Raw genomic sequence first — 26,629 nt, forward strand, 5'->3', positions numbered from 1 at the left:
TTTGCATTTCAGTGTACTATGGGTATTCAGTTGGAATTTTTCCTGCTTGATAGATCCAGAGAACTTCTTTGGTGTGGTTTATTTTTTTCACTGGTCTGACATACAGAGCAAGTAACTTTTTCCTGCCAGTTGCTAATTTATTATTCTTCATCATCTGATCTCCCATTATGAAATAATTTGTTTGATTTTTTAAAGCATTTGTGGATTTGGAACAATCACTCAATTTTGGATTGAAAACATGGTAATAATAAAAAAAATAACTGGTTCAGTTTTGCACACTATTATTTTGCTCATGCTGTAATTCATGGCATAGTTTATAACATAGTAAAGCAGAATGAAAATGGTGACTTAGTTATGCCTTTCACGTCACTCAAATATTTGATAAATGTTGTGAAGTAGTACTTTACTTCTCTGATGCATTTATGCCTGAGTAAACATGTAAATGTTTATATGTTCCCATGCATTAAGAAGCCTTCTCTTTTGTGTCTTCAGCTGAACACAAATATGTTAAAATTAACTCCCAGTTATTTTGCTTTGTTTATTTATGTTTGAAACTTGTCCATGCAACTAGTGGATGTTTTCCTGTAAGAAAAGAGCACAGTTTTCGTATTTAAAATATGGTCAGTTATAATGCAAAAAAAAAAGTCTTTGCTGTGGATAATATTTAATAGAGCCCTGCACTGTCAATTTTTGCTACTTAAGATGGAATCCTAAGAAGAACTAGAACTGCATGTTGTACTTTCACCTGGGATTCCTGTCAGACCCTGGCTGTGGGAGGGCATGAGGTTTCCTTTGAAAATTTGTTACGTCTTTAGCACTGAGGTCTGTGAAAATTATAAGGAAAACTAGACAGGAAGTAATTTGGTTTTTTGGATGGTAGTTATTCTCCTTCCTGCCCTGTGAACATAGGATATAGCAAAATATTTCTGTAATTCACTTGTGCTGGTCAGTCCGGTGCTCTTCCATATTGTTTAGAATTCAGGAGCCTCCATAGTACTGCCTCAGGAAAACTGAGTTCCCTGAGTCCTTGGACAATCTGGTTATCACCAAAATTGGACCTGAACGTCGAATTCCACATTGCCATTACGAGATATGCTTTTGCTTTTATTTTCTTGCGCTGTAAATTAGAGAGTAAATATATTGTTATTGTTGGCACATAGAGTCATGCTACTTTTCTGTCTTTACAGTGTGGCACCATGGACCAGGGTTTGTATGTAAATCTGACTGAGAGAAATCTTCAAGATGCACAAAAATTCTTTTTAATGCATGAGGTTGTTCAACCAGTTATTCCAATTCCTTACTTCATGGAAGACAACAGCCGATTTTCCCATGTGGTTGTGGATGTTGTGCAGGGCAAGGACACGCTTTTCCATATCATCTATCTTGCCACAGGTATGAATCTTCCTTGCTGGGATAACTGCAAAAGTTTACGAGGTCTTTGGGTTTTAATGTGCTATTAATTACTTATGAAATACGTGTACAGCGCCTTGAACATCAGCTTTTCCTCTTTGATGCAATCACCTGTCTATCTTCTACATTTTCTGAATAGTAAATTTAGCCATTACAATGCCTTTTATATTGTTTTCTGAACTCCAATTTTGGTGTATGTTTCCTATTCTCTTTGACACTGTGAAGCTTGTAAATGAAATGAAGCGTTGGAAATTCTACAAACAAGACTTCCAAAGTTTCACCGTCTTTTGTTCCATTTACTTAGTTGAGGGTACAAAGTTAAGGGCCCAAGACAAGATGGTTTCGGACTCTCTGATAAAGAAGTAACTTTGTAAATATCAAATACAGCTACTCTTTCTGTTTCTGAATTTTTTGCTCAAATATATTTTATTAACTTCTCTTTTCATCTCATTTTCAGATATTTATTGTTCAGTTTTATACCGTGCCTCATTTTTTGCCCATTTATATGTAAGCTTAGCATGAAAAGAAAAACAACCCTCCACCTTGTATTGCCTTCATTAGAGCTATTGCCTTCTTGCTTCAAAATTTCAATCTTCTTGAAAATAATAAGGATGTTGGAGAACTGTTTTGCAGAACAAGGGTGTCCCCAGCTGAGATTGAATAGATAGGACTGAATTGACTGGATAGACTGAATACTACAGTGGACTAATATGTTTAAAGCCTCAAGGTATAAAACTTAGGATCGTTCTTAAGTACTTGGGCTTATGCATGTTAGTAGGGAATAGTTCATCAAAGCAATGGTTTCTTAATGTTCAGTTTGTCTCATTGTGCTCTTTGAAAGCTGGGCAGTAGCAGAAAATCTTTTGATAGGTTAAAATATGCTTGGATTTGACCAGTTGTAGTCAAAACGGCCTGCTAGTTGGTAAATCAGAACATTTTAAGTGAAATCATGTCAATGCTAAGTGGTGTTTGTATTGTAGAGGCCCCCTGACCAAACCTGAATTACAGATACATGCACTGAATTGATTTTATGTGAAGAGACTATCGCTACATTGTGGGATATTTACATTATTTACAGTCTTGGAAGGACCAAGAATAATGACTTTTGTCATAATTCTGATTGTCTTTAGGTTTCAGTTTCCCTTGTTGTGTATAACCATTTACATTTGAGTCAGCAAGTGAGGATCTAAAATTTTATGCTTCATGGTTCATTAATAAATTGTGTCCAGGAGTGATTCTGTGCTCTTTTTATGCTGCTGAGAAAAAGATACTGCTCCTATGCTCCTTGTGATGTATGCTTGCCTTTCATTCTTCTCTGTACGTCTGGTTTTGATCATCCATGGAAGCAGGGTACTTATCGTAGCTGGATCTTTAGTAAAAATTCAGTACATGCTGAATTTAAGAGTAAGTGAATTTAAGTGTACAGTGTATGTTTTATAAATGTGAGAAAGCATATGATAAAACCCCCATTCTATTCTTGCCTTTTTCTTGATGTAGTCAGTCCTATTTAATGTATTTCACTGAATCACAGTGAATTTTGTTAACATTCTTTCTACCCCAATGGAGTGTAAGTGTTAAGACTTATTTTCTAAGAAATATTAATACTCACTTTTGGTAGAATTTGAAATTACCACACATTTATATACAAATACCACAGGTACCTTGCATAAGTGTAGTTTAAAAATCCCAAGATGCACCGAATTACACAGTATAATTTATTTATATATTAAGATTGTAGGAGAAAGGTGGAACTTTGCCTTCTTCTGGGGTACAGCTCATAATTTTAATTTCATTATATTGTTAATTGTGCAGCATCTTATTTCTCCTGAGCCCTGCCTTTGCTTATGTAGAAACTGTGGAGGTGTTAGCATTGAGTTTTCATCATAAACTGAATATGGTAAAAGATTACTGAGAAAAATGCCACTACTTCTGTAAACAACAGAAAGTAAAAGGCAGCAGCCTTAACTTTGAAAATAAACAATAATTTTGGAAACAACCCAAGTTTAAGGCTTTTGAATTTCCCCAGTGTCCAGGTTTACTCCCACATTAAATGTCCTCTACCTCAAGCTCCTAACACCATAGAGCATGTGTATGTTTGGGAGAGATGAAAGACTGGGCTGACAGTTATTACCAGTCTGAGGAATGTTGTCATTACATCTTTCCTGATTTAATTTATTTGCATTATTAAAAGTGGTGGTAAATGAAATTTGGAATTAAATTTTTACCACAATGCTCCATCTTCGAAAAAGAGACAAAGGAATAAAAGCTGACAAGCAGAAAAGGCCCTGGGGGTGCTGGTCAACAGCAATGAAACATGAGCCAGCGTGTGCCCAGGTGGCCAAGAAGGCCAGGGGCATCCCGGCCTGTATCAGCAGCAGTGTGGTCAGCAGGGCCAGGGTGTGATCTTCATCCTGCACTCAACCATTGGTGTGGCTGCACCTTGAAACCTGTGTTCAGACCCTGCACTACAAGAAGGACATTGAGGTGCTGGAGGGTGTCCAGCAAAGGGCAACAGAGCTGGTGAAGAGTCTGGAGCACAAGTATTGTGAGGAGTGCCTGAGGGTGCTGGGTTTGTTTAGCCTGAAGAAAAGGAGGCTCAGGGGGAACATTATCTTCTCTACAATGGCCTGAAAAGAGATTGTAGCCAGGTCAGGGTCAGTCTCTTCTCACAGTAACAAGCAATAGGACTAGAGGAAACCACCTCCAGTTTTGCCAGAGGAGACTTAGATTGGATATTAGGAAAAATTTCTTCATTGAAACAGTATTGAGGCATTAGAACAGGCTGCTCAGGGAAATGGTAGACTCACCATCTCTGGAGGTATTTGAAAGACATGTAGATGTGGGGCTTAGGGACATGGTTTAGTGGTGGATTCATCAGTGCTGGGTTAACAATCAGACTTGATGTTCTTAAAGATCTTTTCCAAGCTAAACAGTTCTATGATTCCTTGACCTGAGTAGCAAAAGTCTAGTGGGCATCCCGTCTCTGGGAAAGTCAAGGGGGACACCTCCTTAGAGCACACTGCTCTGGGCACATGATGGAGAAAAAGATGAGTTGGAACATTCAGCATGGATGACTCAAGGGTTAAACTCATCTGAAAATCTGATTACTTTCTGTCATGAAACATCTGGATTTGTGCATGAGGAGAAAGTAGTATCTCAACGTTAGCAAGACTTTTGATACTGTGTCCCACAATATTCATATATCCAAATTAGAATATAGGGTCTATATGGGTGGGCAGCTGGATCTCTAAAATGTGCCAGGATGTCAGGCTCAGTGGGTAGTTTTAATATGATGTATAGAAGTTATAAGGAGCTAAGTACTGTCCTATTTGACATTTTTTAATCAGTGACCTGGAGGAGGACAAGGAGTGCTTTCTATCATGTGTGCAGGTGGCACCACACTAGGGTACCAGTAGTTACACTGGAGGATGTGCCATCCAAAGGACTTAGACATGCTGAAGGGATACCACCACTGCAAAGACAGCCAATAGCATCTTGGGCTGTATTACCAGGAACACAGCCAGGAGATCAAGGGAAAAAGTTGTTCCCTAGTTTTGGCCTCCCCCAGTTCAAGAAGGACATGGATAAAATGGATCAAATTCAGTGGAGAGCTGCCTTCTGTTGGAGGCTGGAGCACCATGCCCTAGGAAAGGAAGCTGAGGGAGCTGGCCTTGTTCATCCTTGAGGAGAAAAGGCATTGTGGGGAGCCTGCAGGGAGTTTACGTGGAGAATGGTGACATGCTCTTCACACTGGTGCATGGTCAGAAGACAAGAGACAACAGGCAGAGAATTTCAGACTGGATATAAAGAAAAACTTTCTAATTTCTAGGACAGTCAAACAACAAGTTCTGCAGTCTCCATTCTTGGAGGTTTTCGAGACCAGACAGCAACACAGTGTGTTACAGCCAGCTGTCTTTTGAGCAGAAGGTTGGACTGGAGACCTTCTGATCTCCTTTCCAACCTAAATTATCCTGGGCTTATAGTATACCAATATCATGTCAAATTGGTTGGGCTAAATTGCATTTTTATTCAACGATGTAATAATAGATGCCACTGTACTTTCTGCTGCCTATAGGAAAGTGCATTCGACTCTGATGTAAGTTCTGTCACTACGCAATTTGCACGTAGCAGTGTAAAGCAGGATGGGCCCAAACCATGCTGTGAAAGATGTACACCACATAACTTTTGTAGCTATAATTCATTCCAATGTTTTCCAAGAACTGTCTTTTAAAATACACAAAGCTTCAGTGGAAAAGTAGGCATACAGATTGGATTTAATAAAAATGAATGTTCTGCTGTCTGTTGTTCAAAGCAAAAATCCCATTTTTTGAAACAGATGGCCAGTAGTTAAGAGAGCATTCTTTCTCTCACCTACCCACCCTGTTGTTAGAATAAAAATATTACAGGGAGTATAAAAGTATAATCTAATTTGATTAAACCTTAAATAGATGTAGTATTACTGATGTAGTATTACTTTAGGAGAGACTGGGAGTAAGCAAACAAATGCATTAATCTGCTGAGTCAACAGTCTTCATTTCCTAAACCTTTGCCAAGTCACCATTCTGCTAGGAGATTCTGGTGTGTTAGGGCTTAACAGCTACTGCTTATATAAAAAATATGCTTTGGTACTTCAGAGAAACATCTTAATCTTTCAGTGTACTGACTCCTAACACAGACTGGAGGCATATATAAATTCCTGCACATTTTGTGCTGCTGGCTTTAGGCAAGAAGAAATCCCTGGACCAATTTTCCATTATTTAAAAAGGAAGATCAAGGAAAGTATGCATGGATGAACTAAAGCATTCATGATGTTCTGAGCTAAAAATTATCTATAACAATACATGAAATGTAGAGAAAGCTATAGAAACACTAAATATTCTTAAAACTCTCAAAGTTTGAAAGGCGTCTTTCTTCATTAGAAAAAATAATAATCCAATCAGTACATCATAGTTGGTCTCCCTCCCTTTTGTCCCTTCTCCCCTATCTTCATATTTCTTTCCTCCATTTTATTTCTTTCCTACACTATAAGTGTCTAGGTGTCCCATGGTTAAAAATGTTGCTGGTAGGTTTTTTCAATATAGGATGCTGCAGCAAGAGCAGGTAGCCCTTATTCAGAGGACTTTTTCAAAATGTATTTATTTACTCAAATGAATAAGAAAATGTTTAGATATAGTGTCTAGTTTGAGGGCATTATAAACATATAATAAACTTGGGAGTTCAGAAAGGGTAATACTTGCACTGTCTGGTGAAAAATTTTAAGGCCATCCTTAAAAACTGCTTGGTGAAAAAACTGCCATGGTTTTTTCTGTTCTTCAATCTCACTGCACAGAGAATGTCCCCTCTATATCCTGAGTAGAAGTGCTATATGCCCAGTGGTAGATCTTAGTTATTGGGATTTCTAGTACAGCATTGATGAAATTGGGGTATGACTGACCTAGAAAGAGAGTATGAAACCTGAAGCAAGATTTATTGTTGGCTACATTGCATGTATCTAAAGAGTGAATTGTTCACTGAAGTGAACCACAATTTTTATTCCATAAATCCAGGTTTTATCTGAGGCTTAAAGGTCACTGGAGGACATTACAACAGGTTGCCAAGTTCTAAAAATTGCAGATAGCAATGCAGAGAATAATGACAAAAATAATTCTGATGAAACAAATACAGCAATTATAATGAACAAGTAGAAAGGTTTCATGAAGATATTTGAAAATATCTTTTTGGAAAATGCAGATGGAATTTTCATACATTTGCCTTTAGAAGCATTTAAACGGGTAGTAAATATCCACAAATGTAACATTTTTTTTCTCATGAAGCCCTGAAACTGTAGATTATACAGAAACTAGTCCCAAGCTAATAAAGAGATTTGGAAGTTTGCTTGAAACTCAGTTTGAGAATGCCATAATACCAGTTTATAATTCTTCTGTTTGTCTTGCTAGATGGGAGTAAACTGATGCAAAGTACTCCCTGATACGATTCCTCTGTGATTTTTTTGTTACAGTTCTATCTTGTAAATTTTGATTTGCAATCAGTATACTTCATTTTTTTTTCTAGGAAACAACCCAAGATCTTAGCAAGAAAAAAAGTTGTGTGTGTTGCTACTTAAAAGTCTTTGATTAAATATTGTCATTTTCCTGGCACATTACAGCTTCTGATCAAAGTGTGCAGCTTTCACAGTTCAATACACATGGTGTCAGAATTTATGTAATGTCTGTGCAGTTGCCATCCTGAAAGTTATAAGCAAAAATAAATGCTTATATATGTTTCATACATGGTGAAGAGAGCAGCGAAGCTTAAGTTGGCTGCATTTTTTCCAATTTGGTGCTATTCCTGACTGCATTTTCTTAAGTGCATTGAGGTTCTTGGAAGTAATTTGTAGATAATTTCTGTAGAAAGGAAATACAGACTTTTCATCTCAGTTAAGAACCACTTTCTTCATCTAGAAATTACAATATAAATGCAATAATAATAAGGACCAAAATAGTTGTAAATCGAGTCAGAAGTCAATTGTTAAAGTAATAGGTAGTCTATTTGTATGTATTTATCCTCTCTAGCTCAAAAACAGAAACAGTGGTATCAGAGTACAGATGAATAATGGGGCATATATGCTGTGGCACACAGTTGTCACTATTGAAAACCATTTCTCTTTTGTTGTTACAGAAAACACAGTTGTTTTGGTTTTTATGCCTTTGCTCGACAAAGGTATAGTGCGCTTTTACAGAGTTGTAAAGCACCCTTGCAGTAGCTTTAAAACTATTTCCCTGTAAGTTGTTGCCTTCTGGCCTTATGCAATGCTGTTTTAAGAAGCTTGAAGGAAGGATACTCATCAGTTACTTTGACTGGGAAAGGTGGTACATGTTGGAAGACACTAGTGCTGATAGCAATGTGATGATCTTGGACATTTATTTCAAAAAGTCAAACAGGGAACCATAAAATTAATAACCTTACTCTCTTCTGCTTTTGCAGTGACATCTATTTCTGATAAAGGAAAACCCTAGCTGAATTCATATTTTGTTTATATTGTTAATCTTTTCAGCAAAAAAAATTGCTGCAAAGTTAAAAAAAAAAGATGAAAAAGATTGCATGGTTTTGTCTTGAAGAGTCTAATGATCACTGTGGGATTTATCCTATCTTTTCTAAGAAGGCTTGCTATATATTTCTGCTAGCATATTTATGTTATTTTCCATGTAGAATATCTCTAAAGGCAAAGAAGGATAATGCAAACCTTTGGTTTTTTTCTATGTAACTTAACAAAAGAAATGTTGATTTTTCCCTGTCTTTTGTATTGTGTCATCTGTACTGGGCTAAGTGGTTTTAAAATGGTACTAAATGAGAGTGGCTACATCTAAAATCAGGGCTACAGAGTTATAAATGATACTGTGGGGCTCCAGAGAATCAAACTGGGCATTTAAAATGTCCAGTAGCACTGATTTCCCTTGGCTTTGTCACTGTGTATAGAGATAAATCATTCTGCAGGATCCAGTTGGTGAGCTTTCTTAATAAATAGATGGCTCTAACTAAAGCTGGTTAAATTATTAAATGACAGCAATTTATACGTGAGAATTGCAACCCTTTATTTGGTTCACAAATTACCCAGCGCTTCTTTATAGTCATTTTTTGTTATTATAATCAACCCATAAATAGGTCATGATTTTGATTAGTTTGTTGCTGCTATTTGCTCATAGAGTTTGTTCATATTTTAGTTATCATGTTCATGAATTGTCTGCTGCAAGTAGATGGTGTTCTGTTTTCTCGAGGGACAAATTTAAGTAGGAGAAGCCCTTTTTCTCTGTTCACAAATTATCATGATGTCTTTATAATTGCCCAGCTCTGTCAGATAAATAAATGTCCGAAGAACATACGGTGTGTGCACTTCTGTGCTGCCACTGGAAATCAGAATTGCTGCAAGAAGAAGCTACTGGCTGAAGAACAGCTGGCTCTGCTTGCATGGGAGTGAGATTAATGCGTGGGCCAGGGAGGGAAACAGATTGTAAAGAGCTGGAGACAAAGTCTCAACCTTCCATTAAAAAAAGAACAGCTCCTGTTTGTCACAGTGATGCTGAGCTCTCAAATCCTGTTTGACTATTTTATAAACTTTGAATGGCCAAGTAGCCTTTCCTTCTTCCTTTTTTTTTTTTTTTTTTTTTTTTTTTGGAAGTGTCACCTCTTCTGCCTGAAGAAGAAACTAGACTTGACAACCCCTATGTTCATTTATTATTAGGTAATTCTAATGCAGAAAATACGAAGCTGTGAGCAAGAGAGGTATCTTACATGGTGCTCAGTGTTGTCCAATTGTCTCCAAAGCTAAGATGTATTATGATGTACACCCACCTTCAAAAGTCTCATTTTGCCCCAATAGGTGCAGTCAACAAGCTTGGTCTAAATTTTGGGAACAGTGTTGGAATTAGCCTTATTTTGGTGTAAAATTTGATCTTTGTACCAACTGTGTAGCACTTCTGTGAGTACACAGTACTCAGGACTCTTCCTGAGAGGTGTGGGAAAGAAGCTTTCCCTTTGAAGCTATTTGACTTTGTCACATGTTGCTGAATCTTCTTTAGAATATTCTGCAAGGCCTTTTACTTTAAAAAAATTCCCTTTCTTTTAAGGTGGACATCCATAGGAGTGGCTCAATAAACCCATTCCAACCAAAGAAGAAAGTGAAATAGTTAGATCATGGGAAGAAACAAAAGTTTGAACCTTACATGAAACTCAACTTCGACCCTAAAAATCCCAAAGTTGGATCACAAGTACTTTTCCATGATACGTCCAAGATTTAGTGTGAGCTGTCAGGAAAGCAGTCATTAAACAGGATATTCTACTGAACTCCTGGTTTTGTTGATGTTTATAAGCTTCTTCATTCTGCATAATTTTTCCTGGTAAACCTCAATAAATCCAGAGGTTTATAACAGCATTTACAAGTAGTGGCACTAATAATCACTGGGATTTTTTTTTCCCTTGCTCTGGTCATAGGACATGGCAAATCTTAGCAAGCTAAAGAATTTCTCAATCGAGATATGCCTTACTTACTTTGCTATGTGTCTTGTAAGTCATCAAAATGTGAAGATACTCGATTTTGTGTGCTTGTATTTGTGTGGAGAATCCTGTAACCTGTAGGTTATATCACAAAAGATGGATTAGGTTCCATGCATTTTACTGTAATCAAGTCACCGTGTAAGAGTCATAATATTTGGAGCAAAGAGTTACTTGTTTACACATTCATTCTTCTAATTTTTAGGGTTTTTTTATTTTTCTTTCTTATCCCATAAACCTTGGAAATTAGGTTCTAAGGCTAAACACCTTTAGGAGGAATAGCTATGACTGCAACCAGAATAGTGGTTACATGACTTACCTAGTAAATACACAAAGATTTTCAACTAACAAGCTCTGTGAGACTTTCTGGCTATTGGCTCCTAGACCATTATATAAAGAATATATAATATGATTGTGTGTATTGTATACCGTTGCTATGTACTATAGCTAAGGCTACTTTAATGTAGTAGGGAGAGTAATGAGATTAACAGCTTCTGGTGAGAGGTTCTGAGCTTCTTCTCTCTAATTCCAACTTTGTTTCTGTTTCTTGTCCATTTAATTTGGACAAACAAATATTATTTGCTATGATTAGAAACAAAAAATCAGCATCATTCTTTCCCTCAGTATTTCTCAGCAAAAGCTGTGTTTTATGCTGAAATTGCTGCTGAGGTTCTATATGGATGCATGTACTGGATTTGACTAATCTAGGAACTGAGACACAAGGGCATGTGCTATGCAAACTACAAAGTTTGAGTAGAGCATAGTTCCTGAAACTTTCTCTTCAGTCAAGTTGGTTCTGCTTCTGTACAGTAGTCAGTTGTCTTTCTGTCACTTCCAATGAAAATAACCACATATGACTTGGTTAAGAAATCAATCAAGGTATGTTGTGGGTTATTATCTGACAAATAGTTTTCTCCACTATGCGTCTTTGATCTGGGCACTGAAAAATTTATTCAGTAGGAAAGCACTATCATATAGTGCTATGAATATAGCATATTCATAGCATGTGTTGGGTTCTACAAGGTATTTATTGTTTTGGTGGTACACAGTAAGGCAATAAAAAATAATAGGAGTGGTAAGCACTCCCTGTCCAGTCAGATCCAATCAGAATTTATATATCTCAGCTTTGGAAGACTGGCAGGGATCCAGTGCTTCTATTGAATAGTAATTTTTTCCTTTGAGCACAGTGTGGCATTCTTCACTGCTGCTCTGTGTCAGATATCAAGGCTTAAATCCCACAAACCACTTCATCTTGCAATTAATATCTATATTTATTACCTACTCTACTACTTTAGTTAGAGGTTATGCAGCTCTTGAGAGGTGCTCATCTCCATTATCTGAGAAGCCCAGTCCTAGATATTGATTAAACATTTTAGAAGATCTCTTCAAAATTTGAATGTTTTCTCTTCATGAGAAGTTTATGGGAAGTTAATATAGACTTCTTTGTTTGTTTCGTAGTCAATTGCAACAACCAGTAACAACCTTATAGTTTTATTTCTTTGTCTTTTTAGAATCCAGGATATTGAAATTGCTCGTCTCTTGACAAATGTAATGTTTCCTATTTAGAACCATAAGAACTCTTGTGTCTTCTTTGCCTCAGGGCTTCATGTTTTGTGTGTGTATATGTCATTTTTAGTGCAGTAAAAGCTAGATTTTGCCAAAACATAAAAAAGGGAATGTGATTTCAGTATATTGCCAAATGGGCATTCTCTAGGATAGGTGTTATTCACGTCTAGCTCTTGATATTGGATCTGTTTAGTTATCATCTAACTGTACTTAGGAGCTAAAGTTTTGAGAATAAAAGCATGTTGTTAGTCATAGTCTTCTCAGCTAGTTGTGTCTGAGCTGCTGCCTAGCTTATCCTAGTTTGTCTGGAAGTACAAACTAGGTAACTCACTGTCTGCTGAGTACAACCTTAAGTACAGCCCTAAGCAGCCCTTTCATAATCATTTCTTCTGATAGTGTTGTTTTAAAAGGAGGATTCATGTCCCACAGACCAAAACATTTGAGACTTCTGAAGACATCTGATGGGTGTCTTGGTAATGATAGTCTCATAGCACATGCTCACAGGTCATTGTGCATATTGGCAGCATCTGTTTGATTCAGATATAGTAATAAATGTACAAGCAACACTGATAAATATGTACATTTTGTTTTTCCTGTATGTTTGGTGCCCCAAAATGATCTTGGTATTCTATGTAGTGTTGAATCTGACATTGTTGAAATCCATTCCTTTTCTAAACTGGAAGAATGTGTCTTTTTATATGCCAAGTTATTTTAATATGATGCAGGACAAAAAAATGTTTTATTGGTCTTCTTTGAGGATGCTTACATAATTTTTCATAATCCTTGTATTTATTTTTATTACTGATACTTTTGTAGACAGAACTTGAGTAATTTAAATAAGAATTCAAAATGAGAATATTGTTTGGTAAAATCAAGAAATGTTTGCTCAATGTTGTTACAAATCATGCCTTGGTCTACATAGCCTACTTGACATTTCCTGACACCTCCCCAAGGAAAAAAAAAAAAAAAAAAGAGTGTGAGGTACTAGAGCCAAGCTCAAAATTCTTGTCCATCATCTCTTTGCCAAGTCCTGAGAAACAGCTTTCTTTTCCCCAACTCATTAAAGCCTCATCTGAAGATTTTATGCTGTAGTTTTAACCATATCCTCTCTGCTTAAAAAGCATTTCTTAAATCAATGGCAGTAATTAAAGTATAGTTATTTACATTTTAATGTAACTTCCTGAAGGGATTAGAAAGGATGATACCCTGTATAGGGACATGATCAAGTAGCTATGCATTGAGAAAACTGGATATATTTCTCAGGGATTATTCTCTGCAATAAACACATCAGCACAAGAGAGGAGGGTCAGTCTGCTGCTGACATCTGGATGGCAGCAACATTTGTGGGGGGTATGTAGAGCTGAGGTTTAATTTCTCATAATGTTCAGAGTTGAAAACCACTCTTTGCACCTCCTTGTTGAATGGTTGATCCAGGAGAGAAGAGGCTGCTGTGGATGGGGAGGAGCCCTCCCAAATCCACTCACTGGCACTGTTTTAATGTGTATGCAGAGCACACACAGTTCCTGTGGCCATGCAGCTATCAAACCAAGTAGGCAGAGAATCCAGCTAGATAGATTATGCCTTGTTCCCTGCTCCAAGGACTATTAAAATATTTTTCCAATGTCTTTTTAATTAAGCAGTAACTTCCCAAAAAATCCCTAAAGACATGGAAGACACCTATTCCTTGCAGGGTATAAAAGAAAAATTATAATTTTTCTTGGCTGCAACTGAGACTTTTCTGTCTTTGGTCCAACTGTCTCCTAAATACTGAGGGAGAATAAAGTAACTACCTGTCACTGGTTTTGAATTTGTCATGGAATCAAATCAGTGGCCAAGCAAACAGCATGACAAACGATGTTTCAGTAGGGAAACGTACCTGTTAAAATATTTGTGATTAGATATTGTTATAGTTAAATGAAACAGTTTTACAAAAAGTGAAGTTTCAAGTTTTAATTTTTTCACTTTAGGTGGTGTTTTTGTTCAGAATATTGTTCTTTCATAGTTTCACACATGAAATCTAGAGAAAAAAAAAGTTGGCAATTAAATCCAGATTTCACAAGTCTCCAAATTATTTAATAAAAAAAGTTTCTTTATTATATATTATTATTTATTTATTCTTTACTAAAATTTTTATAATTGAAATAAAATTAGATAAGATTGCAAATAAAAGATAGAAAAAGTCTTAAAAATAGATAATGATTTATCTCAACAAATAAAAGGAATGTATCACAGAATGAAATATTAATAAATGTTTTCTTATCAATTGTAGTCTGTTAAGAAACTGTAACTGCCATAATATTTGCTTATAGGTATTCTACAGACATATGTTACTTCTAAGTGGAGTACATGAGCTGTTATGGGTACATCAATCTTCAACTTAGACAAAATGTTATAAATTTCTATCTCAGCTCTAAGGCACATCTTTGGCAAGTTGAAAAATCTCTATAAGATTGGAAATAGAAGTTGTAGGTCAAGGTGGGCCATTGAGCATGATTCATTAAAAAATATATATATTTTGAGATTGTTGAAATTACTTTTTTCTGGTCTGGCAAGAAAAAACATCTGGTCTTGATCTAGGAAGGGTAAAACTTTGCCACTAGAGTATATGAGAATCCGTCTAATAATCTGAGATAGTTTTCTTTGTGAAAGAAACAGACATGGTGGCTGAGACATGTAAGTCAGCATGTACTTGTTATTTAGTATAGGTTTTTGCTTGGTCTTTTCCAGAAGATTCAGAAGTTAGAATCTCCAGTTTGAGGAGTTAGATGTAGAAATAGTCTCCCGCAAAAAGGCATACTGCTTGGTTTAGCTGTCAGTTGGTTTGCATCTTAGCCTCAAGTAGATCTGAATTTCCATTAAGAGTTTGAATTCTCTATTTGAAAGATTTTAGAATGAGTCTGACTGGAGCTGGATTTAAATTCCAATTTGAGGCATGAAATGGCTGGTACACAATGGCTGGAGGAATGGTACACAAATTGCCCTATTTCTTCAACTTTTTGATTCATTGGAAATCCTACTAGTGGAAATGTTATTTGTACCAATTTATCATGTTTTACTTAATGTAGCAGTGGATATTATCTGTGCTAAAGGCAGGTATTTAACTCTTTGCATGGTAGCTACTGGAAGAAAGCTTGGCTAATTCAACTGCAAACTGACAATATCCTTGATGCTTTTGAGACATTATAGCACACGGGAATTAAATCTGTAGGGGACAGAAGTATTCTAAAAAATGTTGTATGTTTACAAACTTTTCCTCTGGAAAACAGTTTCCTAAAGAGAGGGTTGAGATGGTGATTCTCTGGATTTCCACTGATAAATACATCCCAAAATTGTTCTATTTTCAAATGGAAACAATTTTTTTAGAATTTTATTTTACTCTTTTTTAGAGAGGGAATTTGTTCTGCAATCATTATTGAACTACATATGTTATTAATCTGTATGTTCTTGCTGTCCTCCCAGACAAATGGCTTTGAAGAAAGGTCTTTATTTTTTAATAACTAGTACCTAGATCAACACTTTTTTATTCAAAAGGTTCTTAAAGTCAATAGTTCAAATTTCCATATAGAAAGGATAGCCCATAAATATTCTCTTAATAAAATAAATATATATTAAATTTTGACATACAACCATGAGAAAGTCCTCTAGTTGAAGAGGTACAACTGAATTTCTCTGGGAATAGCCACTGGGGCATTAAGAAGCTTGCTAATAATTTTAGAAGGTGTGCAAATCGTTTTTGGTTAAAATTGCTCCTTTCAGATTCTTAATAATGGATAAATGAGTTCAATTCTCTCCCCTTCATGGAAGTCTGGGGATGTGTGATAGACCTCATTTTTTGACAAGCATTATCAAAAATGTATCTTATTTCAGTGTTGATTTAAAATAATTTCCAATATTATAAGGAAGAACATCAATATTTACTTGAAATATAATAGGAAAGAGGGAATATGAAGGAGTCAGAGCCAAAAATAAAGAACATAAATTCAAAATATTATGTGTGCTTGCTTCTTATAAACTGTCATTTAAAACTGCTGTCGTTGCATCCAAGAATTGAAAAACAAAACTGCACCAGATTGCAGAAATACTCAGAGTCTTACCCAGATAAGAATAATTTAATATTAAGTTCTTCTGTGTCTCTCTTCTACTGTTTCCAAAGCTCTCTTCTGAGAAAGAGTCAAATCTTTCCCATTTCTTAAGTTAAGCAGCTGTTTGGTGTTTGAAACCAAATACACTAAGCTAAGTTAATACACTAAGCACTGTGTGGTATAGCTGTTTGTATATAATTTAAAATTAGCTTTTAATAAATATATTAAATTATGCATGTACCTTTTAAACACTTCTTTTTTTCTCCCTTCTAATTGCTGAGACACTAGACAAGTGAATGTCCCATTTTAAGATTGCTATGTGTATATGTTTAAGTTTGCTATTGTATATAGTTTGACACAAAGCAGAAAATTTTATTTCATTAGGAGTTGCTTTTTCTTAAGTTTAAAGTCTTAGCTTCCCTGCTAATTTTTGTTAACTTCTCTGTCTAATAATATATCACCCGAGCAGCGATAACCATGGACTTTCCTAAAAGCTTTTAAGCTGTAAAATTCAATGCTGTTATATGGCCAAAGATCCTTAGATTTCTGTTGTTCTCTAGCAATAGCAGTACTACATAAACAAACTCTGAAATGCAAAGCCCTTGGTTATTGAGCATGGGGAAAAAAATATTTGGTTCAAATTTTGAACTGATAAAAAATCAACACACCCGGTTTTTCTTCCTGTAACAGACCTAGAACAGACACATTTGTTTTACTGTGTTTTACTTCACATGGGGACAAAAACTCCAAAACCAGAAATATTCATGATTTTGTACTAAGCTCTCACATGAACAAACTGCAAGATTTTTCAAGTCCCAGAATGTAGCTTTTTTTTATATCAGTTAATTTAATTTATTGAAATTTAATTAGATGTCAATGAGCAATGATTTTTTAGTTTTCCAGGTCACTTGCATACTTTTTTTTCTTCAAGTATCCTACAACAGAGTAAGAAAAACTAAGATACCTGAATAATGGAAAGCTTTTCTGTTTCCTGCAAGTGATGGCACAGAGGGTAACCAACATTTTGTTTAGCCATTTTGGTGTTTAAAAATAAATCTTGGTATCAACAGGGCAGAACAATTTGTAATGTTGCTCAGGGAAATGCAATAAAATTATTTTTTTCTATTTCCAGCTACAGTATTTCATAGAAAGTTTTGTTACATAATTGCCTTTTTGATCTAATAAATGCACTTGATATCTCTATATCTCTTAATATCCACCCTTGCCTTGTTATCATCACCATGATAATGACCTGTAATAGTAAGAAAATCACAATGGTTTATTGTTTAAATGCTTCATAAGCTTATCACATTTCATTCTCTGTTAAATCCACAAAACAGAACATTCAAATTTTTAACCTCCATTTTTGTCTGATACTTGTAGAAAAATCACATCTATATATTTTATTACACCATGAAAATATATTAAAAGTGGAGAAAAAGAATAAATTAACTATCACACTAATCAGGTTGTTCAAACGGTTTAGTTTCAAATGGAGAGACAAACATGTAAAACAGCTCTGCAAATAAAAAGAGAAATTAAAAAATAAAAATCGAAATCTACATCTTGATGAAGCATCACAATTTCATATTCATTTTGAGGTTCACTCTTTTCCCTAAAGAATTAATGAATATACATCTAAAAATATAAAACTGTTTAAATTAAAATTGCAATTTAAGGTGGGAATTTTAAAATCAAACTATGTTATTTTCGTTTTCTGAATCATTGTAGAAGTACTATGCTTACCCATAGTATATATTTCATTTTTAAAGAAGACTTGAAGCTCAATCTATCATTTATCCTTTAGATTGGAGCATGATTTAAAAATGTATTCTTGGATTTCAAATATAAGTAGGTATCCCAGAAATCTGAAGGTAAAAAAAATGAAGTTACAGAACATGGTTATATTACCTTGTCTTCTAATCACACCCTTGCTTTAAACCTAATTGTACCCCACCCCCATGTGAGAAAACAGATAAAAGCCAAAGCTTTAATTATCCATATTCTACTGATGATTTAGCTAATTTTAAAGTTATTTTTAGAAAGGGCAGAGAAGAATAGGATTTAAACTCCATTGCATTCTGTGTACCATATGTATCTTTTCTGATGTTGCACAGATTGCTAAATCATAAATTCTGGGCTTCCCCTTTTTAGGCTGAACCAGCTGCTGCACATTCCTGTGTCTTTTTTTCTGTGTCGAGTGCATTAAAGCCCTTATGCAGCCTAATACTTTCTGTTCATTGGAATGATTTTCTGCTGTTAGCCAAATGCACATTCTGCTTCACAGTAGGGCTTTTTCCAGTTCCTGTAGTGGAGGAAAGCAAATATTGGTGATGCATTTTTTCATGGTGGCTGAATTTTTATCAATCACCTTGCAATCACTATTACACATTCAGTTAATCAGTTTTATATTTGGTATTTCAGTTTATTATTCTGAAAGACCTCTGCCTTGAAGATGACCCTAATGCCCTATTTTTTTTCCTATGGTGTTTAATACAAATGTTACCTGATTATTATAAACACTGTATATGTACATATAAATATTATTTACAAGATATTTAACATTAACAGATTTTTTTCCCTTTAATTTCAACAGTCTTAATGCTGTCTTAATGCTTTTATTTTCCAATGGGAAAAATAATTTGTATACAATGAATTATAAAATTAAAGTACTTACTGAATATAATTTTCCAAAGTCTATTTCAAATTAGACTTCTTGAAAATATACAAAATTCATATTTGTTTCGGCTACACTTTAAAATGTATTCTCTCAAGTCTCCATCTATTAAACTCCCTGGTCATTGTGCTGCCAGATTGTTAAGTTTATCCATGAGTCTGTTTTCACATGTTTTGACATACAGAGTAGAGTATTTCTTGCACAGGTGGCATCTTATTCAAGATTACTTACAAGCATCTCCTGAAGTTGCAAATGTTGCTTTAGCATCTGTGTGTTGTGTTGACTGCCCCACTGACCCCATCCTTTTCATCTGCTTAATATGTATTATTACTCTGAAGAATGTTTTGTGGGAATTTTGAAAAACAGGCCCATAGTTACATTGACAGTTTATAATTTACCGTCGATTTTGCTGTTTCTTGAGGTTTTTCTTTGGTATATGTGAGGAGATTTCCAGATTTGTAAAGGCACCATGTTGTGCTCAGAAAGTGCAGGAATGTTTGTTCAGTCTTAAGTATAGGCATACAGCTGTCCTGAAGAGATATTTGAGACTATTATAAGTTTCTTTTGCTTACAACTCACATAGTTTAGAAGACAACAGTGATTTTTAGCTACATTAATGAAAGACGACACGGTAGGCTTCTCTTCTGAAAACCATTGGTTTGGATTCTGTCTCCTGGTGCTGGTTCAGTTGCTTTCTGGAGACCAACACACTCTCCAAGGTACTATGGCAAGAGTTAAGATTGAAAGTGCTTCCCTCTCAAAAAGGAATGGGTGGAGATTTTTTCTCTTCTTTTGAGGAACTGAAATGCACTTACTTCTGTACTGCCTTGTGATGATTTGTTGGCTTGAAGAAAGCAGCAATATTTTGTAAACATAACAGCTCATGTAAATATTTCTTTTTCTCTATAGCAAGAATTTGCTAAAACTTCCTTGAGTGGTTTTATTTCTGTTAGGAAACTCTGAAAATTACAAGTCTGTTAGTTTGTTGCATCTGCTGTTTGTTTTGTATGTTCATTTTCTGTTTTCTTTGCAGGTACCACCAAAGATGTTACACTGACTCCAGCTGTACTCTTGCAGTTTTCCATTGCTGGCTATGATTTACACCTCTTACATCTTAAACTTTATTTTTCACTTTTAGAAATCATCTTTTCATTTTGTCCAATTATAATTTTTTTTCTTTACAGACTTTGTTGCCTCCAAGCATGTTCTCTAAAACACTGTCTCAGGTTCTCCATGCAGTTCTTCATAGTCTCCTACACATAACAGCAATATTTCAACAAGAATTTTTCTCTTCATTCACAGTGATTAGATTTCTGTTGTTCAGTTGCTGGTTTTGCAAGTCTCTTTAAAACTATTGCAGTACGAGTTAACAAAGTACATTATTTACTCATTCTGGCCAATGTAATTATCTTTTACTACTCCTCTATGTAGTTGGCCATCCTTAAAAAAAGGCTGTGAGGTGTCTGGATCTATCCCAGTATGTCTTGCTTACAGTCAGGATGCAAAGATGCCATTCATTTGAATTCTTAAATGGTGTTAGGCTCAGGCTTGACATTTGTGATGGAACTGCAGCTTTCCCTGTGTCCATGGCAACATCTATTAAGATGCTCTGTAGTTACTAGCCTTCTCAGCTGTTTCTTGGCAGAAGTGGACACTTTGATTATATAACTAAATATTCGCTTGAAAGATTATGACTGGTCTGAAAAACTCCATGCCCTAGAGCCATGTTCCAGACTTATTTTTTCCCTACTTTTTTTTACACCCTACTTTGCTTTGCAACTGTGGTGTGAAAATGGCCAGACAGACAACACTTTTGAAGATGAGACTTTTACAAGTTCTTTAGGAATCTGCAGTCGTTGCTGGAGGCTGTGCATAATGTTGCAAACTTTGTAGTAGATTTGGAAACACAGGAGTAGAACACCTGGCTTTTGAATGCAGTGGAATCACTGGCTATGATTTTTCACTGTAAGGAAGTCTGATATAGCCATGTTACATGCTAGCATAGTTTAAGGACATTGATATCTACGCACCCTAGCTATGTACCATGGACTAGTGAACATAACACCAATTCAATCTGTGCCTGTTTCAAAGTTGTGGAGTGAAACCAGATGCTCAACCTAGTTTGGCCTCCCAGATGGTCCTTTCAAAATCAAAGTCATACACAGTAGGAATTTAATGCAGAGAAGATAGGTTGCACAAAGTCAGAAGCAGGGGAGTTTATTGAGGCAGATCTCAGGTAATATTCTATTCCTTTTTGTTGAGTTTGCATATGACCCACATTGCTCCTGAGAAGAGCAGTGTTTCTTCCTGATAATCTGTGGGATCTCACACACTGTTTCTTCAATTGAAGCTCAGTCAGTTGTGACTTTGAACATTTCTGACTGCTGATCCTCTTAGACAACAAACGAAAAAGGAATGGTTTGGGAGTTGCTGAAAGAAAGCGAAAGGAAATATGAGGAATGGAGAATGTATGCCAAGATAAGAAGGAAGAACAAGAACAATGACAGATGTCTTGGGGAAGGCATTAGTGCTGCAGTTCTCAAAGTGAGAGTATTTTATTTCTTTCTGGGTTGGTGTGCTGCTGTAACCATGATCTCCAGGTTATACACTTGAATAAGAACTGTAAGTTTGCCATCTATAATAAACGAGCCACAAGAAACACGAAGTATTTGTGTTTGATCATATTCTCCTGTCCAAAGCTGTATTTCTAAATTGAATGTGTATGTAGGCATAGGGGAGGGAGACCTGCAGTCGTGTGGTTTTTTCTTCTCTTGGGGAAGGTGACAGCAAATGATTCAGTCTATAGATGCCAGACCCAGCACAGTGGTAGGAAGAAATATTTGTCTGCAGAAGAAGCACATGCTGAGTACATGCGTACCTGATTTTTGTCTCATGCAGGAAAACTGTGACAAGCCAAATACAATGTGTCATGAATCATACCGAATCTGTTGTCAGCCAATTAAGCATGTGATATAGAGCTGCACTGACTGATCTATAAAGCAATACCAATTAATTTACATCTGTAAAATTATCTCACTGCTTAGTACATTTTTCCAACTTCTATGCTCAAAAGAAAACCATTCATCTTTCACTCAGTAATTAACACAGTGTTGTGGTTTAACTCCAGCCACCCTCCAAGTACCACGCAGCCCCTCCCCTCCCCTCCCCTCCCCTCCCCTCCCCTCCCCTCAGCACAAACTGAAAACACAGCCCCGTACCAGCCAATGTGAAGACAATTAATTCTGCCCCAGCCAAAACAAGCACATACAGGCACTGAAATTTTGGGACACGTCTCAGACCATATTGTGACCATGAAACTTGCTGTAATTATAGTCAAGATTTTGCATCCAGTAGTCATCAGGAAATGCTGCTTGTTACATTGTTGAGCTGAGCTGGTTATTGCTTAATTGTGGGGCAAAACTGACTGTTGGAAACAATTTACTTAAGTTTTGAATATAAGTCTGTTTTAGGTTGTTTGGGAGAAAAAGTAATCATCAAATTAGATATTTTAATATCAAAATGGTTAATACAAATTAAAATTATAGTTTACTGGAAGCTTTTTTCCTAAAAAATGGTCAAACATGTTCATATCAAGAAAGAAGAAAAACATAAACAGGTGCATGAAGTGATTATATTAAAACTTGAGAGGCTAGGCAGAAGATTTTAACATGCATACATGATTTGGTGTGATCAAAATTTTTTTATGGAATAAGAGGAATCCATTTTATACACTAAAATGTTGTTTTATCTGTTTAATTTAATTACATAATATAATGTAATGTTACATCTTACAGATAAACTTCCTAATAACTTCTCCGCTATTTGGTGTATGCTCTCCTTTCCAGTAGTATTCCAGGTCTGAGGATTAAATACTCAGTCTTTCTGAGGAAAATGAGGAGCTTTTAACAGTAACTGCCATCTTGATTCTCCCTCTTCTCTGTAGTTGGGAGTCTGTTTGAGGCTGCTTTTTTCTATTTTCTTGAAGTTGCTTGCGTGCTGTTCCTCACCACTTCCCAAGCAAAGTTTGGGAATGTCATGTTGCCCTCCCTCAGCCCAGTTACCCTGGAGGGAACATTTGACTGTGTAGGGGTGCCAGCCCTTGGCCTCAGGTGCTCCCAGGGTGGAGCTGGTGTAGGGGGACACAGACGTGTGGCCACCTGCCATGGGTGAAACCAGTACTCGCCAAGCCCGGATCAGATATGTCCTGAGAGCCTGCACTGCCAGCTCTGAGCCAAACCTCTGGCCTTGTGCCAGTGAATGGCAAACCCCCTGTTTTCTGGACTGCAGAACATTCCCCTTGCCATTATTACCAGCTCAAAAGGGAAATCTTCCCAGACTTCAGGGCTTACCTCTGTGTGTTTGCAGTACTGGATCTTTAATACTTCCTATTGCTGGCACATAAAAGATTGCATAATGCTGCAGCTCCCTAATATATTTATCAGTGTGAGAATGTGATCCTCTGTGTTCAGAACAAATGTACTTTGATATTTTTAAATAATTTTAAAACTTTGCAAGAGTGAATCATAAATCTTATCATATACTCTGACACTGGTTTTCAATGCGTAACTCTCTTTCCTGAGAAATCGCATTAAGAATAGAAGCGAAAAGTGAATGCTAAAAGCTTTGATTTTTCAGAGGTCGATATCAGGATAAGTATGAAGAAGGAGGGGTTCAGACTCATTCATTCATATTCACCTAGACTCAAGACCTGCATATACTCATATACATGTGCTTTATTAAATGAATGCGATACATTTTTAAACTGCTTTAAATATAGTAAAGTGTAGGACAATCCAGTAGACTGAAGTCAGTAACCCTTGGCATGAATGTGCATTTATAAAGCCAGACTTTGAAACCTAGTTTTCTTGTGATGAGTGCTGTGAAGGCTGTTCTGCACTAATAATTTTAAACTTTTTTATTTTCTCTTTTTTAATGTATTGCATCACATGAAAACAGACTTTAAAGTTTTCTAAGTTCTTTTCACTGTACTATTATCTATTTTGGAAACTTCAGTCAAAATAATCCTGTGTTCTGAGGCTTCACTGAAAACAACCAACACAAAGATTTTTTTCTCTGAATGACACCAAGCAAGTAGAATTGCTAGTGTGATTTTTAGTAACTCATTTTCCTCTTGCCTTTTCAGACTATGGCACTATAAAGAAAGTACTTGCCCCAATGAACCAGACTTCAAGCAGCTGCCTGCTTGAGGAAATTGAGCTCCTGCCGAAAAGTCAGCGAGAGCCCATCAGGAGCCTTCAGATCCTGCACAGCCAGAGTGTCCTTTTTGTGGGCCTTCAGGAACATGTGATTAAGGTCCCCCTGAAGAGATGTCTCTTTTACAAAACATACAGGTATGAAGAATCAGCTAGCTTTATTTGACTGGAGAAAAATACATGCAGGGGGTTGCAGAAAAATGGGATGGATAAATGACTGCAAGTAGGAATCCAAATTAATTGTCTCTCTCAACAATGACTTCCTGAGTACACTGTTTATCAAAAGTGTCTCTGACTACTTGTGCTAACTTGTTAGGACTAGATAAGGCTCTCAAGGAATTGAAGTGTCATTACGTAGATTTTAAATTTTGAAGTGAAACAGTAAGAAATGTTTTATACAGAAAACAGTTATCTGGTAAAATGCAATATAGCTGCTGATTTAATATATGTAAAGCTTGTGACTTGAACAAATTTTGGGGGTTTTGGGTTTTTTTTTTTTTTAAGCTATTTTATACCTGAATAAACAATATCTCTGTGAATTCAGAAACAAATTGGGTTGCATGAAGTGAGAATCAAGAGTACTTGGAAAAGTGGCTATTTAAAGGTAGTGTTGGATCAGCAAACTGTAATGTAAAAATGTGAATATTCTACTAGGTAAAAGGGCTATGAAGCCAACAGTTGTTCAATCAAAGAAAGAGGATAACTTAAAAATAATCACTTGTTTGTAGAATGTATTATGATAATTAAGGGACTTAAAGTTCAGCACACAACTTTTTCAATAGGCTATCTGAAAATACATCTGGGTTGCAAAACATGCTATTAAAGATTGTTAATTTCATCTAGTTAGTTGTACCTTCCCTTTGGTATGTGTGGTCCTGGTAATTCAGTACTATTGTTTTGTGTTACATCAGACATACTCTGAACCAGTCATAAGGTTTTGAGAGCTGTGACAGAGGCATGTTGTTGGTTTTTTGGCTTGTTTTAGCTTCACCTTGTTTAACACTCATTCCTCTGAAAAGCTGGGCTGTTAAAGGAGGGAGAAAGGCTGCTAGTTGCCTCTCTTGGCTGCTACACTCAGGCTCACAGAGACATTATTTGTGCAGCAGAGATATCACACCTCCTATAAAAGGCACGGTGACCATTTGCAGGTAGAGACATTAGTGGCCATCACAGGGACAACACTCTTGGTCACATCAGAGAAGTGGCCACGGGACACAGGTGTACTAAAGCTGTGGCTTGGTGACAGTGGAAGGACATTTCCAAGGGACCTGGTTCACCGTGGGGATTGGTACCATGCAGGAAGCCAGTGAAAGGCTACAGAGTTGAAAACAAGACTGAAGGTAAAGGTGTGCCGTAGAAAACAAGTAGACCAGGGAAAGGAAGAATTCTACTTTTTACAGTTTTTTACCAGACTGTTTTTTGTTTATGCTCTCTTATGTATCATATTTTTGGTATTTTCTATTGAAATAGAACACTTAAAGCCCCATTGGAAGTCCCGCAAAGCTTACTTTAGGGAAAAGTTTTATATGGGCAAGTCTCTGCTTCAAGCATTTTGTTGCATTAGTGGCCTACATAGGACCAGGTTTCAGTCCTTGGAAATTTCATCTTTCCTTGGTTCAGAGAGTTTGAAAAAGGATGTGTGGTTGTGAGTATTTACACCAAGCCTGTAGTCCACTGGACATTTCAAGGCTGGTGCCTCACTTTGTTTTTAATGAAGTGTGAATGCCCAAGGTCCCTGGTACCTCTGCTTCTCTCAGGACAATTCCCAAGGCATGGCAATTTTATTCCAGCTGCAGGGCCCAAAAATGCTTCTGCCCTCGCAGGGTAGGACTGCTGTTTCAAATCTCAGACCCCATGCATGACTGCAGGCTATTCATTCCTCTTCCTATTTGAGCAGGGGGCTCTAATTGTCTAATTTTTAAAATTTCTTTTAGAACAAAAGAAAACAAAACAAAAAAGTGGTGCCTTTCCCATTTTACTGAGAACAGTGGTTAAATGCCTCAAACACTGCTCAAATGATAATTTATTCTTTGCTCAGAGGTATATGAAGTCTCATCTTCCAGTGGAATGACTTATTTAAAAGGAGATAAAATGATTCCTTGTGGGGTTTTTCAATCATGTCTTTTGTAGTTGTGTGACTTCTCTTGTAGTAATTAAATATTGATTGCACCAAAAGACTTGCCATCCTTGCTTCCTTCTTGGTTAAAGAGTTCACCATCAATTGTAGCTCTGTTTTGTGAAAAAGAAGAGGATTTACTGATGTGATGCAGACGAAAAAAGGAATTTCCTTTTCATCTGTTATTAGGGACTCAGATTATTTGAAGAACACAAGTGTAATCTTTCTCTCACCTATAATTTACTTTTGGTTTGACTAGTTTTTTCCTGGATTTCTTTTTTTTTTTTTTTTTTTTTTTTTTTTTTTATTGCATGTGGACAGAGTACAAGTACATTACTTGGGGCTATACATTTCTCCAGGCATTGAAACTTCTTAAACTTGCTCATTGCATTTCTGGGTGCTTTAAAACTCACATTCTTCTTTTATGTTGCTAACTATTACTTCAATAGACTAGCAATGGGTAAACCTTACCTAAGGTAATGCCTTGGAGCATAGTGGTTTTTGGAGTTTTTTTTGGTATTATTTTAATTTATTTATT

At 36.2% G+C, this 26,629-nt stretch overlaps 1 protein-coding gene across 1 annotated transcript in view; it reads left to right on the top strand.

Annotated features, from left to right (window-relative positions):
- The window catches only part of SEMA5A (semaphorin 5A), a 312,339-nt gene that overhangs the window by 195,303 nt on the left and 90,407 nt on the right, over positions 1 to 26,629 (top strand). The window contains exons 11-12 of the mRNA XM_053950747.1: positions 1,188 to 1,392; positions 23,906 to 24,113. Coding sequence (XP_053806722.1) covers positions 1,188 to 1,392; positions 23,906 to 24,113 — 413 coding nt within the window. The remainder of the gene's footprint in view (positions 1 to 1,187; positions 1,393 to 23,905; positions 24,114 to 26,629) is intronic.

Source organism: Vidua chalybeata, chromosome 1 (assembly GCF_026979565.1).
Source record: "Vidua chalybeata isolate OUT-0048 chromosome 1, bVidCha1 merged haplotype, whole genome shotgun sequence".
Taxonomy (NCBI): Eukaryota; Metazoa; Chordata; class Aves; order Passeriformes; family Viduidae; genus Vidua; species Vidua chalybeata.